At 37.9% G+C, this 15,910-nt stretch overlaps 1 protein-coding gene across 4 annotated transcripts in view; it reads right to left on the bottom strand.

The window, feature by feature from the left end:
* Window positions 1-5,442: 5,442 nt before the first annotated feature.
* The window catches only part of LOC134755155 (PDZ domain-containing protein 8), a 47,488-nt gene continuing 37,020 nt past the window's right edge, over window positions 5,443-15,910 (bottom strand). The window contains exons 12-15 of one of the 4 annotated variants that reach the window (XM_063691654.1): window positions 14,949-15,071; window positions 10,366-10,489; window positions 6,761-6,966; window positions 5,443-5,617 (exon numbers count right to left, since the gene is read on the bottom strand). In XM_063691654.1, the coding sequence (XP_063547724.1) occupies window positions 6,801-6,966; window positions 10,366-10,489; window positions 14,949-15,071 (413 nt within the window). In that variant the 3' untranslated portion in view covers window positions 5,443-5,617; window positions 6,761-6,800. Of the gene's footprint in view, window positions 5,618-6,760; window positions 6,967-7,192; window positions 7,366-10,365; window positions 10,490-14,384; window positions 14,461-14,948; window positions 15,072-15,910 lie in introns of those variants that run through there. The other 3 variants (XM_063691653.1, XM_063691655.1, XM_063691656.1) reach the window with 3 other exon arrangements.

Here is a 15,910-nt window from a genome sequence, read left to right as displayed (position 1 = left end):
ATACTGGGATTATTCTTCCTCGTTGATGTACATAACCTTTTGTCTCGATAATGTATAGGGACCACAGAAGAAATTTCCAATTTTCCGTGGATAAAAGACATTTATCTCATGTGTAGTGCAGAGCATGTGCAGAGTAATATTTGATGCGATATGGTTGTTTATACTTACCTTATTGACAATCTCTTGAGCGTGTCAGTTCTTTCTCTGCGGCAATGTAGTGGAAATATTGTTTACTAGTCAATAGACCAAGTTAACTCGGCAGCGATTTTAATGACACAGACTGTGCAAGTGTTATTTTAAACATCATTATTTCATAGAAGTTTGAAAGTTGTTGGAAGTCCTTTTACCTCCTCAGTATGTCAAGATGTAACCGGCCTCATGATAGTCATGATGATTTTTACGCACCGTCGCTCCTAAATACCTACGGGTACCTTTTTGTGGAGGACGCTGGGATGAGTTGATTTTCGAAGAAATGCTGACGTCACAGCTTTGACAGAACAAAGGCGGATTCAAATTCCTATAAATCATGTGTTTAAAACGAACAGGGTAGATTTTGGAACGTAGTACACACTTATCCCGGCAACGTCAGAGCGTTTTCACATTGTCCGGTCCGACATCGGATGTAGGATCCGACATTTACAATGCCGCACTAGCTTCAGCGGCACACTACAGCAAAACTTGCCTACACATACTTACCAATTATACACACACAAACAAAAATTATCGGTCCGACAGCTGACGGGTGTTCCAACATGTCTGAATTTAACTGAAATTATCGGAAGTGTCTATCCGGCGACCTCGGATGTCGGGTGGCCCCTATGACAGATGTTAAAGTGCCATGTGGCATGAAGTCCGCTTTTTGTTGGATTAACATTTTTTTGCCTGCATGTTTTATCCAACATCAAAACATATTATCTGACATGTTTTCGTGATTTTTTTTTATCAAGCCGATTGCATTTGCCCTCCATTAAAACGTGTAGAAATTCAAAATAAAAACTACAATTTTGCGGGAGCCCCTCTTAAGGACAAATGCTTTGACTTGAAAGATTTTCACTCTTTTGTGTTAAGTAGCAGCATACTCGAGGAAATTGCGTCGCTTAATACAAAAACAAGCATTTTTTTTATTGTTTTCACTAATGAACTTCTCTTGTTAAAGTCGTGTTTTCTTGTGAAATCGTTAATGAATCATTGAAAGATTTTGCGTGAATTTTGTATCATAGTTATAAATGGACCGTGAGTGACGTCATAATGAGTGTGCCATGTAGTAGGCAAGTGGAGTAGTGCAGAGATAACGCGCCAGACTACACGACTGCTCTTCCGAATTGTACACTTGAGATTATTTTCCTGCCTGCATGCAATACTTACTCCTTTCAAATAGCGGTAGCGAGCATTAAGTAAAACTAGAGTCAGACTAAGTTTGCAGCGATTTTGATAGCCCAGACTGTCCAAAAGTTATTTTAAACGTCAAAGGTCTCTGGGCTATCAAAATCCTTGCCGACTTAGCTTGGTTTAACTCTATATCTGGAAGATCCTAACAATGCAACTGGCGTTTACAGGTCTCATACCTATACTGCTCCGCTCTATCGGTGCTTATGCTGAGGCAGTTTCTAACGAAGATATTAGCCATCCCGGTCAGCGATCCTGATCACTTGGCCGATTGCCAAAACTGCGGTCCTCCGATTATTACTACGAGTACAGTCGAGTTCATAAATATGTATACATTTTTTTACCTTATTGTAATGGATTAAGGTAATAAAATGTATACATAATTATGAACTCGACTGTACCTACTTAATAGTTAATACATAAAATAATAGGAGATTGTTAACCAAGGGATGAAAGGCACCCATTTCTGCCGAGGTATTTTGGCGCTCGAAAGCAGTGAGAGCGCCAATAGTCCGAGGCTGATAAGGTTCCCTTTCACCCGAGTTAAACACTACTTTTCATTTCGAATACGAGGAAAGTAAAATGCATGTGTTTTTCTTAAAACATGACCAAGTATAATTTTTTATAGTATTTTTTAGGTGATCAACAGTTAAAAATTTAGGCAAAAATATCTCTTATTTATGGAATGGAGAGTCAAATATCAGAATGGAAATTGTATAACAAATCCATTAAAACTCAAAATTTCAATTGCTTATCGTAAATTTTTTAAAAAAATCGTACTTCGAACGTAAAATGCTCTAGTGTAGACACGTATCATTTCCTGCACATCTTTTAGAACAACAATGACCCTCTTTCAGAGCATGAGAAATGAAAAATAAAATACGTCATAGGTGTAGGTAATACCAGTATTATTACGTTCTTTTTCGTTCTTTGGTTTATTATTTCGTTTTTAATGGGACAATCTAATAATACGAAGTTGTTGTCTAAATACATGATTCAGTCCTAAGTAAAGGGCATAAAATAATTAAAAATATTGGCCTATTTCGGGGTTTTGAAAAAGTAACCGGTTCTGAGCCCTGCTTTTACATTTGCTTTTGAGCCAGCGCGGTCAATGACGCGCCAAATTTTCCGCCCAACGCGACCACTGACATTCGGCGAAGTTTTTCACCGGCGAGAAACTTGAGGTCGATCCTTTGTGCTATTTCAGGACATCCTGGATTCGAGCCAGCACGTCCGACGCAGTAGCTTTGGTTCTTTGATCCCGGGAGTTTTCACACCAATTACATCTTTATGTACATTTAAAGAGGTTTTAAAATGTCTTGCGGTTTAATTATACAGCCGTATTTGAATTTTGTGCTTCCTTTGTTTTGATAATATCCAGGTCCAACTGGTGATTTTGGTGAGATATGAGGTTTTTCAATGCTGAGGTTATGACCGGACAGTCTCTTTGTAGTTTTCACTGTATATGGTATTGTATTGGTGTCAGTGATCTTTCTAAAACGTGTATCCTCTTGTACGGAATCAGCAAGGTTAGCGACTCTTGCCTAGAACATTAAAGGCATCATTTCTGAATTGGCATAGCACCGATAGTTTTTACGCAACTACGTCAAAGCCAGGAATAAGTAGGTAGGTAAGGGTTTATAGTTTTAGCAATTAAGATTTGCACATATATTTGTGATGCACATCATACTTACTGTTACAACCAGATTTTGTTATTATTGCTTTTCAAAAAAGATTGGAACCATAACATCTGTAGTCTGTTAATCTTCCATCTTATTTTTAGAAATTTATATTATCACTAAGAAAATTTTTGTTCCAAAAGTTTCTGTCTGTTTAAAGCAAGTCTTGTATACATAAGAATCTGAGTAAGCAGGTAAAAAAAAAATTAACAGACAAGTGCGAGTCGGACTCGCCCACCGACTTTTTAGGGTTCCGTAGCCAACTTACCCTGCCGTACCCTTATAGTTCCGTCATGTCCGTTTGTATGTCTGTCTGTCTGTCCGAGGCTTTGCTCCGTGACCTTTAGTGCTATAAAGCTGGAATTTGGCATGGATATATAGTATATATAGATCAATAAATCTTACAAATTCGTACAATAAAATCTAACAAAAAACATGAACCATGGGTCCAAAAATATGAAAAAATCGTAGATATAGAGCTTAAGAAAGACATTAAACGAAAACTATAGCGAACATGATCAGCTTAGCCGATTTTGAGTTATCGCAAAAAGTCTCCTCTTCATAGTAAAAAGACGTACAGCCACAGCTACAGTACGTTATTACGACAATGAATGGGTTTTAAAGTTATTTGGCATTATTCATGTAAATAAAGTAATTTGTAAGATTAAAAATAAATAAATAATATAAAATTACTGCAGTTTCCTAAAATATGTTAAGTTCTAAGGAAAAAATCATGGCCATACGTCAATACGTCTATTACTTTAATTAAGTACTGATTATGCAAATTTGCCTTGTCGTTTTGGTTTCCTCGTATTCGTTTAACTCGGATGAAAAGCACCAAGAATCATTTCATCCCTTTATTAACAATCTTCTATAGGTACTAATAGCTCAATCTTGGCCTATATTAGTGACGGAAGGGCATAGACATACTCGTATATATCGGAAGGGTAACTACGGAACCATGCACTGGGCATGGCCCGACATTCCTTGGCCGTCTTTTCTTTTTTTTTGTTGTTATAGCGGCAACAAAAAATACATCATCTGTGAAAATTTCAACTGTCTAGCTACCACGATTCATGTCATGAGACAGCCTGGTGATAGACAGACAGACGGACAGCGGAGAATAGGGTCCCGTTTTTACCATTCGGGTACGGAACCCTAAAAAGTACTTTAAAATGTGGAATTTTAGGTCCGAGGGAATATATTGGGCAATTTGCGCTCTATAATGTTTTTGTTTTGATTATTCCATTTTCCGCATTTAATTTGGTTCACAGCTGTTTACTATTCCGTCGCTTGGCGTTGTTGTGTATCTAATAATAGTCCTCCATTCCATTACATTCGTAACCGTCACGCATTTATCTTTCGGTTACTCTTTCAGCATCGTATCTCTATTTTCATATATTTAAATGTGAACCTTATTTTTAAAGCATCAAGAGAGCATTTTATGCATAATAATAAGTAAAGCTGACATCAGGAGAATTGGGAGATCTGTTTGACGCAGGTGACCAAAACGGCAGGAACTAGTCCGACCTTCGAGCCGATTCGAAGAGTTAGGATTTATTTTTCGACTCCATGGTTGGCTAATAGTACTATGGAAAATACGATTTCTGATTAAAACGAAATATTTTAATAAATGAATAAATCAAAATATCTTAAAATATAATTTGGGTAATTCCTTAGTGGAGCCTATCTTCAAATACTTGTGAATACTTTGGCCGCTCTAATATCTATACATGATCTACTCCCTACCTTCTCTTGAGCTCTTGACATTAAGGTTATAATTGTTAAAATCGCTTTTCTTCAAACTGGCACACGTGTGTTTTAGACTAGACACGCACGTAAGCTTCGCAGTATACAAGGTACCTAGTTTATTTTTACTAGTAAGCGATTTCCTATCTTTATAAGTTTGATGATATCACCGTACACAGCATACATATAATAAGCTACATACTTACTATACTGACAATGAAATTTAATTTTAGTTCATTTAATTGTTTAACCGAACCGTATCGAATGATGAGATCGTCAGCTCTTTTTACCCTACTACGGTTTATGATTCTAGCATATTACCTATGTGTACTTGTGTAGACTCCAACCACGCTAAGTTTGCACAGACTTGGCACTTGGCAGTAATAATAATGTAGGTATGGTCAGTGCCATACTTCGTGTACGTACCTACTTACCTAAAACTTAGCGTGTATGGACTGTATGTATATGTCGTGTATTCCACTTCCAACATAGCGTTTATACCACTGAAATGACTGTGGAAAACCATAGTCATGTTAAAGTTTTTCAAACGTTTCGCTTTTTTCATATGTTGTATTTGTCCTAGTTACTTTAGGCTTGTTATTTGGGAGTATTTAATAAGAGCCTAATCCCATGTAATGATATATATTTTATTAGGTGGTAGGCGCAGCCTGGTCGTGCTCCGCCAGTTGCGCGGCGGCGCAGCAGTGCAGCATGAGCGCCGTGAGTGCTCCGGCGCGCGCGTCTCCGCCGCCGCCGCCGTCGCCGTCGCCGCTCGACGTCAGCTCGCCGCGGACTGCGCTCAACTGCAACCATGCACATCACTGGAATCACTACAAGTAAATTATCTAGGATAAAATAATGTCAAAACTCGATTGGAACAATCTGATATGATTATTACCTTCGATCATACTTTTATTATAGCTTGTTATCTGTCATTGAAATCAATCAATCAATCAAATATCGAAATTGAAATTAATTTCTTGGAATAAAACGGGGTTCGTAATCAATCTTCCCATAGCAAAGAGGATATAATAAGATAGAGCGGTACTGTCATAGTAAATTTTCTAACCACTGTAAATTCACTGCCATCTATCGACATACTTTAAAACTAAAAATGAAGATTTATAAAAATACGTTAAAATGTATTTAAATATGGATAAATGATTTTTTTATTTGCATTAATAATTTTTATATGATTTTGACCCCATGTTCTTTAACGGTTATGCGTTAAAATTATGAATAACAAACGAAACCGTCAACGCCCTCTATACGAGAGTAGGCCAAAACTAGTGGTGACATCTGATCGAGAATCAAATTTTCGTGATTTTCGTGGCACGTTTTTTCCTTAGACTCCATCTATTACGGAGTTATATCTATCTTTGTCCCATAGTAAGCTTTTTTGGACTCCCCTTGACTTTGCTCAGGCATGAAAAAACAAAAACATCAACCTATTGGTTTATATATATTTTTAGGGTTTCGTACCCAAAGGGTAAAAACGGGACCCTATTACTAAGACTGCTGTCTCTCTGTCTGCCTGTCTGTCTGTCTGTCCGTCTGTCACCAGGCTGTATCTCATGAACCGTGATAGTTAGACAGTTGAAATTTTCACAGATGATATATTTCTGTTGCCGCTATAACAACAAATATTTAGTATTTGTAACAGAACAAAATAAATATTTAAGTGGGGCTCCCATACAACAAACGTGATTTTTTTGGCGTTTTTTGCGTAATGGTACGGAACTCTTCGCGCGCGAGTCCGCACTCGCACTTGGCCGGTTTTATATATTGGCAAAGCGAATGCCTTCAGAGCCTTAACACGGCTACAACCTACCAACCCACCGTCGTCGCGTGGGTTGAGAGCGCCTCGCGTTAAAGCATCAACCGGATCGAGTAGGTACCCTCAGGATCACCCCTAGAGTCCGGCCGGCTACAAGGCCGGTACCCACCATCTCGTGGATTTGCGGCGGCGACAGCCTAGCGGCCAGCTCAGGCGCCGACTCCCTTGCCGCCGCGAGCAGCTCGTCCGGCGGCAGCGAGCTCCGCATCGCCGGTGCCAGCATCGCGTCCACCCCGGCGCGCGCCAGCCACGCCGCACCGCACCCGCTGAACGGGTTCACCATCGCTTCCAGAGACTGCTTCCTGCGCGTCATGGCTGTACGTGAAAAATGAGGCCGCTTAAAGAATTCAAGCTGCGAAAGCGTTAAGCGTGACAGAACGAAAATGAAACACGTAAACTTTAGTGGCCTGCACCTTCCTCGTAGCTGACGCTTCCGGATCGCTATAGCTGTGAAAATTAAGTCTTTTAAAGGACCATCCCATTTGTTTTATATGTGAAAATTTTATTACCGTTTCATTTTATTCAGTCACTGTTTCTTAACCATAGAACAAATGGAAATGACCCTTCAAAAGGAATAAAGCTGCAAAAGCGTATAGCATGATTAAAATATTAAAACACTATTACAACATCTTGTGCCATTGCGACTGCCAAACAGATCTCCCGTCGCTTCCGGATAAATGCTTCTTGCGTGTCATGGTTGGATGAGACATTATGCTGCGAAAAGCGTGAGATGGTAAAGTCTCATTAGAATATCGTTAAATGGCGGTACACTTCCGGTTCCAAAAAGAAATCTTTCGTCATATCAAGAAAATTACGCCTTATACAGGAGTCAAATTGCGAAAGCGTGAAATTCTGAACTGGAACCGCTTCGGGTGTAAATGGCTCTATGAGAGAAAAGTATGCTGTGAAAAGCGTGAAAATGTACAATATGCATTACAATTAACAAATAGGTTTATTTGTTGTTTTAAAAATTCTTATTGTGCATCGTAGCGGAACACTCTCGCATTGCAGAAACAGCTTATTTAGAAATTGTTGTCTATGTACAACAATATCAAAATTTTAAAAAGAGGCTTTATGAGAAGAAAAAATGAATGGTTAGCTTAAAAGCATGAGATGTAAAAAATCATCTATCGCATTTACTATTTATGTAGATTAGATACGTGAAATGCCGTCTAAATGAATTAAAGATAACGACAAGCAATACTATCACTATAATTGTAATTTCTCCTGATGTAAAAACAAAAATGGGTTTCATATTGGATTAGTTTAGAGTTGGCTCATGCTCATGGCGAAAAAAATGAACCCTCTTACAGGAATCAAGATACCAAATTTGGTTATACACTACCCTATGCCCACCCCAACACTATTTCGGAACCTTTCGACCACAAAAGAGAGACAAAATCTTTCGTCCAATACACACTAGTTAGTACCAAAGTTAAACTTGAACAAAATAGTTATTTATCACTAATATCCATGATGGTCACTGTGTGTGTATCTTCCAAGGAAAACTCGTGACACCCAAACCTGATGGCGTAAAACCAAACAATATTTATAGTACAACCATGATGGGGAATACAAGAGCATGAATTCTAATTATCTTGTCTTTTCATGTTATTCGTACATGTCTTAGATACCATGTAGAATCAAACGTACCTACATGTTATGAAAGATGTGTACCTACATGCCTACATATTCACACTATTACAGTTACTTATAGAGCCGTTACTCGGTTTTCCTCGGTCTCGTGGTTAATTACCGTTAATTGGTTATGCACACTCGATAGACTACGGTGACTGCTTACCACCAGGCGGGCCGTATGATTGTTTGCCACCGACGTGGTATAAAAAAACTTATTCAATAACATCATTCTTTGCTTTTATTGAAAAGTAAATACAATAATGAAAGCTGGTATATCGCTCTGTTTAATACAATAGTAGGTATACTAGTAATTAATAAGTTTTAGGCGAATAAGCTATAATACGCGTTTAGAAAAAGAAATATTTTGCAAGCAAACATCAAACTTATTTTTGCACTTCCAAACATTATAACTCAAAGGACTTAACCTTACGACATTAACGTAAAACTCTGAAGTGGAAAATCATAATGAAAGTAGATAAAATCTTTCATAACAAGCAGGTAGGTAGTTGATTCGACTATACTCTGATTTGTAATTAGATTCCAAAAAACTAACCTCACTCAGATCCTTTTTCTTTCGTAATAATGGAAAATATGTAAAGAAGTAAACTTAAATTTCCCTTTTGCATACTCTAGCATTTAAAATAAATATAGATGTATCCTTTTAGCTTTGTTTAGTTTCTTAAAACATACGGAAAAGAGAAAAAGTGAGGTTAGTTTTTTGGAATCTAATTACAAATCAGAGGTGGGACTACTGGGGTTATTATAAATACGCGCACATTCTTTTGTTAGGATCTGGCCCAGTTCAGAACTGTAGTTTCATGGAAGGCACAACTTTGTTGAGCAATAAATAAACTGCCTGCTTGTTTCTATGTACATATTGAATAATACAAGCTGACCAAGAAACTAGGTATACCTATTGATTGACTTTTAACTTCTTAGCGTTAATGAGACATAACATTATACAAACAATACCTGCCGCGTAGCCAACATGCCAATCGCTTACGCTCCGTAGCGATCAAATCGCAACTGTCACTGTCGCACTAATATGGAAGAGTGATAAAGAGACACAAAGCGTTACGTTGTCGAAGCGATAGCGATTGTCACCTTGGCTAGGCCGGCAGGAATTCCAAAAACGAAACAAGTGTCCCCAGAAACCGGAAGAGATTTAAAAATGCTTGGGCAGGACGAGGTTATATTGGAAAACAATTTACTTAGAGAAATGTAATTGGTATAATATAAGGATTTCTTGACTATCTGCCATGCAACTTTTTATGGTTTATCGGCGACGACAAATTATAAGTTTTTTTCAATAATTCAATGTTATGAGATGGTGATAAATATCATTATAATGTAATGTAATACAATTATAATTGATTATTGCTGCGTAGGCGCTAAGCTCATACCTACACCATATCTGAATTGAAAACTAATTTTACTCTGTAGCTTATTGTGTGAGAACGAAGATTGAGATTTCAGCGGATTTCAGCGACAGCAAAGAGAATTGAGTATAGAGGCGTATTGTCAAAGTAAATTTTGCAGTCCACTAAATTTACTGCCATCTTTCGATACAGGAATAGAGACTCTTAGAATGACATTATGGCTGTTTGATCCATGCATGTTCTTTCACTAATATGTGTTAGATATCAAACGGTGTCGCCATCTACTGGACTTACTAGAGTATGGGCCAAAGGTATATCGCCATCTATTGGAGCATAATTTTTTATTGGTTTTTCGAGGCAAGTCTTTTTTCTTAGACTTTATTTTATCTACACTCAATAGATCTTTGGCGACAGCGACCGGTCCAGTAAAAGCGACCGCTTCAAAGTAACAGTGGAAATGCTTAGCGCGGATACTACCTAATCTACCTAGTTACCATATCACTTCACACTACTTGCGTTAGAAATGAAATCAAAAGGGTGGGTTGCATTAACAATCAACGAACAACGTCAAATATGACTGCGACAGCTCATCATCCCATAAATAACTGTCAAATTTTTTCAAAGGTATGGTGCAAGCGACCCTTAAACTAAATTAACATGATGCGATCTACATGAGCCCATCTTTAAGCGTTGTCACCTGGGAGTGTGGCTGGGCGAGGGCGGCAGGGAGCGCGACGAGGCCGAGGGCTTCGGCGCGGAGAGCGAGTGCGCCGATCCCGCGCGGCGGAGCCCCGCTACCAGCGCACTCATGGCCCCGCCACCTATTAAATATAGACGTGCACCGGTAATAACTTCTGCTACAAACATTTAGGTACAATATCGGGGCCAGTATAACATAACGCACCGCATACGTTAAGATTATTGGGTGTGTATACCTACGTGTAAACCTAATACCTAGAAAGTTAAACCGCAAATACTTGAATTATATCCAACAGATGGATAAAAAAACATGATAAAGATTTTATTTAAGCCAACATTGGGCAGCAGGAATATTTCTATATCGCATGTTAGCTTTGATGTATATAAAATTTTCTTAATTACGCTGTATTTTATAAATACCATACCCAGCGGACACTGAACTCCGAAGAGCAGCTGCGGATACAACCGGGATGAACGATAACAAGGAAGAGAGATACCTATACCTAAATTTTATTACCCCTACAATGTATTTGTGGAGTACTTATTTGAGCTTGTTAGCTGCTATGTGGTTAGACTAAGAATTCAAAATCTCAAAGAACTAAAGTAGAACATATTTTGAGGATTTAATTTGTGTTCCTGAGCAGTACTTATCTGCTAACTATTCCCTCTGCTTAAATTCAAAGTTGACTCTACAGTCTGTCCACATAGCTTTGTTACGGCACTAGGACTTAATGAATAAACCCGCAAAGGTATTGTTAGTTCTGAGTCAACTGCCTGGACACTAAGCCAGATTAAGTAAACTCGGTCAGAATAGTTGAAAGAGCTTCTCCATGGTCTGCATCTTAAGTTCGAAATCGTGTATTATTATTTTACAATACCAATGGTTTCGTTTTTATATCGACGAGTCAAACTCTGATACAAGAGTAGAGGTCAATAATTTGTACATATAAGTATATACCGCAACATTTTTAGGTGGCTAAACTTTAAACGTCTCGGTTGTAAAGTTGCTTATATTACATTATTTTTAAATAAGTTTTTGGCAAAAATTTCATTTTTGGTACAAGCATTTATCGCTGACTGTACTTTTTTTTCCACAGGCAACTAATACATATCGAGACAATTCTAAAAACCCCAAACACAATTAGGTTGCGGTGAAATATTGAAAACGAGGGTGTTATTCAATAACTCCCGCGGGAACAATGTAGGAATTTGTCCTTTAGTACACCTGCATGAAATAAGATCTTTTTCGAGCAAGAAGTGTGATGAAAATCAATATTTCAATTGAAATCAATGAGCGTTTAAACTAATGACTTGCATAACTTGATACAAATTAGATCATGTGTTTCGCATGTTATATAACAGTTAATTAGTAGATTTTCAATAAATGAATAAGAGAAATGTAGGCTAATTATTTACTTAATAGTCAGAGATGTGTACAGTTTATGAAATAAATAAGATTGCAATCCTTGGAAACAATGTTAACCAGAGCGTTAACTTGGGACGATCATAGACATATATATTACTTCGTAAAGACCGGCCTTACGAGCACTAAGAATGGGGCTGATACATTGGAGTCAAAATCGCATTTAGTTACACCAGCGCGCTCAGTCGTGTGGCGAATTGCGCAGTGGACAGGCGTCGGTGTTCGGTCGGAACTGTATGCATACGCTTATACTTTGTTTACACCAATGGTGACGCCTTTACACTGCGCAATTCGCTACAGTCGCCACACGACTGAGCGCGCTGGTGTAACTAAATGCGATTTTGTCTCCAATGTATCGGCCCCATTCGTAGTGCTCATAAGGCCGGTCTTTACGAAGTATTATATAGTCTATATGGGGACGATAAAATGCAAGGATTTCTTAAGTCAATACACACAAGAATAAAGTTGTATATCATTATAAAATTATAATATGGTGACTGGGAGTGGAATTAGTTTAATATGTACTGAAAAAACAAATGAAACACTGAATACCTATATCAAAAATCGTGAGTTAATTCAGCTGTTAACTCACGTAGGATTTGGAAGTTACAATTAGCGCGATATATTTCGTATAGAAGGGGAGGCGACGATGCTAAATGTGTAGTAACTCGAGCGTCGTAGAAACCTATTGGAATCGAAAGATAAGATGATGGGAAGAAAAAAATGATATTTAATATTTTCTTTTTTAGCGAGCAGGAAAGCGTCTACAGATTTGTTTAAATGTAAAAAAAAACCACCATGTGGAGTTACTCGAGCGCGTCAGATATTGGTAGTGTCAGTCTCGCAACATGTCTCTGATAACAAGGGTATGTTAATCTGCTGGTTTACATAGGCAGGGTGGTCATACGGAAGGGTAGAAAATTTGGACAAAATATTTACTTGAGCGCGTCAGATATTTAAAGGGGTTGTTAAATGGACCTTAAAAAAGTGTATATTTCAATAATCTGACGATTTCAGCGAGCAGTAAGCAAATGGCAGGGTCACAAAGTTGCAAAAAAAACCGCCATCTTGAAATACTCGAGCGTGTCAGATTATTATACAGACAGGTTCAGATTGATGTCCCAGTTATGTAAAACCTCAATAAACCTTAATTAAAAAAAAAACATTTTTCAAGAAAAACTGTAATAGATGTCATATATTAAAGAAAAAGTGACGAAGCCCTCCAGTGGTGAAGGCCGGATTCGAACCGGCGTCTTTAGCTATCGCGGCTAACGCCATGAACCCCTAAGCCACCCCGTATATATAGTAGTGTGACTACTTCAAAAAACACAAATCAAAATATTTAATAAAATAATTTAATTTGTTCCCAAACTTGTTCATTTTTCAAGAATTTAAAAAAATCCTGTCGTATGTATTTATTTTATTTATAAACTTTTTTGTACCTAAAAAACTGAGCAGAATCGGAAGTAGATCAAAATCGACCTAGGGGTTCACGAGATATCACAGTTTGAAGATTTCTAAATAAATGTTGGTTAGCAACGAATTTTTTTAAGCTCGAGTTACTTCAAATTTAGCATCTTGGGTTCCCCTGTTATTAACATTGTTTTATTATATCGTTAAAAGCGTATTATTAAAATAATAATAAAGGAACAAAAAAATGGCAACAACCAAAAAATAAACATAACAATAAAATTTTACACCCTAAGTTATACTTAACCTAGATAAAATCTAAGTATAAAAGAGCTTAATTTACAAATAGGAGTCAGATATAGCGAAAAAGTTAAAGGCAAAAAGAGCGGAGTGCACTAAACTTCTTAAACGATTTTTGACACTTCTGCTTCATCAAATCGGCAATTTTTTTTTATTTAGCTATTATTGCATTATTCCCTTCAAAATAAAGTAAAAATAGAACGCGCTCGAGTAAGTCAAGGTCGCGATTTTTTTTTGCAACTCTGACCCTGCCACTCGCTTACGGATCGCTAAAATCGCCAGATTATTGAAATGGGCACTATTTAACAAGTAATTAATCCACCATATCTTAATCTGACGCGACCTTGAAATACTCGAGTTTCGAGGTGGCGATTTATTTACTATTCTGACGGGCTGTCCTTGACTCCCTGCTCGGTGTCAAGGACGCATACTTGGTGTACTTAACAGGATGCAAGGTATCTCCCATATCTTAATCTGACGCGCTCGAGTGACTCCAAAAATCCCCTCTTGGGCTCCCCGACCATAGAGCCTAACCCGAAAATCGAAAAACTAAATTTTGTTATCTGTCCCACTATCACTCTTGCATATTCGAGCGAGAGGGAGGCAGAATTGAGTTGTATCACGAAGCAAACGTGTGGTGTGACATCCTGTCAATTCCCGGAGAATGATGCTCGATACACCACAAACATATCGCACTAAATGTGAAAACCAATACATGAAGTAACATTGGTATTGTAATGACACCACAATAGATAAGATAAGGTACTACAAGGTGTTAGGTAGCAGTCACACGACAAATCCAACGGCACGAACAAAGGGGTTTCGGAATAGGATGCCGCTCACAAACACGTCTGACACATAATATATAGACATAGAAACCTGTATGTGTGTTCGTAAGTGTTGGAAGAGTCCGGATCTGTTAAAATATGTGCCCCGTTCGTCAGCATTCGAATAATTCGTCTGTGCACAAAACAAATTAAAAATAAATCACATTCTTATTGTGAATGAAAGTAAAACCTACCATTTGCTCACATTAGAGGGCACCTCTTCCATAAAACCAAAAGGCTGTTGAATGAGAGGGTTATTTATCAGGTTCTTTGTTACAGTAACTAGGCTTCAACGCACCTACGAAAAATGTAGAGTGACAGAATTGAAGATACACGAATTTCTATTTTCAAAGCTTGCGAACTATTAGAACTACGCGATGTATTAACAAATGCATGCCGAGTGCACGACGAAGTAATCTTGTAACTGTTATGCATGTATACTGTATAAAGATTAGATACAGTTTAAGTCGCACGTAAAGTTTGAATGCGGCTCCTAATTAGCACTCTTGTCTGGAACGGTCCAATAATTTGGTGTTATGCCTTTATTCGTCAGCTGGCAGGTTTTTGGAACAACTGAATGGAAGACGTGCCCTCAGCGTTCTACTTCTTGTGGCTACTGACCTTCTTCATGAACGTCGAGCGAGTCTTTTCTCTCCGGTTCGTCATCAGAGTCGAGGTCCACGTTGGAATCCGGTTCCGTCATGATGAGCTCCGGGGGCGCCATCGTACCGCCAGTCAAAGAATCTAGACATAATGAAATTGAAATAATGAGGCAGTGTCAAAATAGTTTTGGTAAGTACGAGATATGTCGATTACTCAAAGCCTGGCCTTGGTTTTTACGCGAAGGAATCCCTTGTAAACAATTAAAGCTCAGTTTTTCAATATTGAGGTCTAACCTAAGGTTAAGTACCTATATAGTTATATGAAGCAAAAACGAATAAAGTAGGTACCTAGGTACATATCTGATAACAGAAATCTGTCTATCAGAACTTCAAAATCCCCAGTGCCCTAGAGAATTAGACAATTCTAATTAAATAGGGATTGCAGGAAAATCTCCCAACAAATATAGTTAAAATGGAGCGTAAATCACATTAGCTAGCAAAAGTAACATCACCTCGTAAAAATTGTAAACTGGAACGTATGACTAGCTTCCGCGTCGCGTCGAATCACATTCGCAATTTTCACGCAATATCGACAGCGATGAAAGAGTCAGCAGCGGTGACATTGGGGAGAATAAACGCAAGCACCTATGTGATTTATCTACACATTAACATTACACACGAAATTATCACATGTGTGTTGAGTAGGTAAGTAGTTGTTTTGCTACCCAGAAAATCTTTTTTCACCACACCAGCTGGTAAAGGCTCTCTTGATTGCTCAAAAACTGATGAGAAATATACATTTTATCCACATGTATGGCAAAGTAATCGGATGCCTATTTTGAGTTGTTTACTTATGTTGGCTGGTTAAATTGACTTTTAAATAATGATTTTGATTAATAAATATTTAATAATGTTCGTTTGGATTTGTTTTGGTATGTATTTGTTCGATATTTTACAGTTAGTATTTTCCTCGCGCTGGTG

Source organism: Cydia strobilella, chromosome Z (genome assembly GCF_947568885.1).
Source record: "Cydia strobilella chromosome Z, ilCydStro3.1, whole genome shotgun sequence".
Classification (NCBI taxonomy): Eukaryota; Metazoa; Arthropoda; class Insecta; order Lepidoptera; family Tortricidae; genus Cydia; species Cydia strobilella.
The sequence above is the reverse complement of the archived record's forward strand: the minus strand, read 5'-3'. Positions and strand labels throughout refer to the sequence as shown.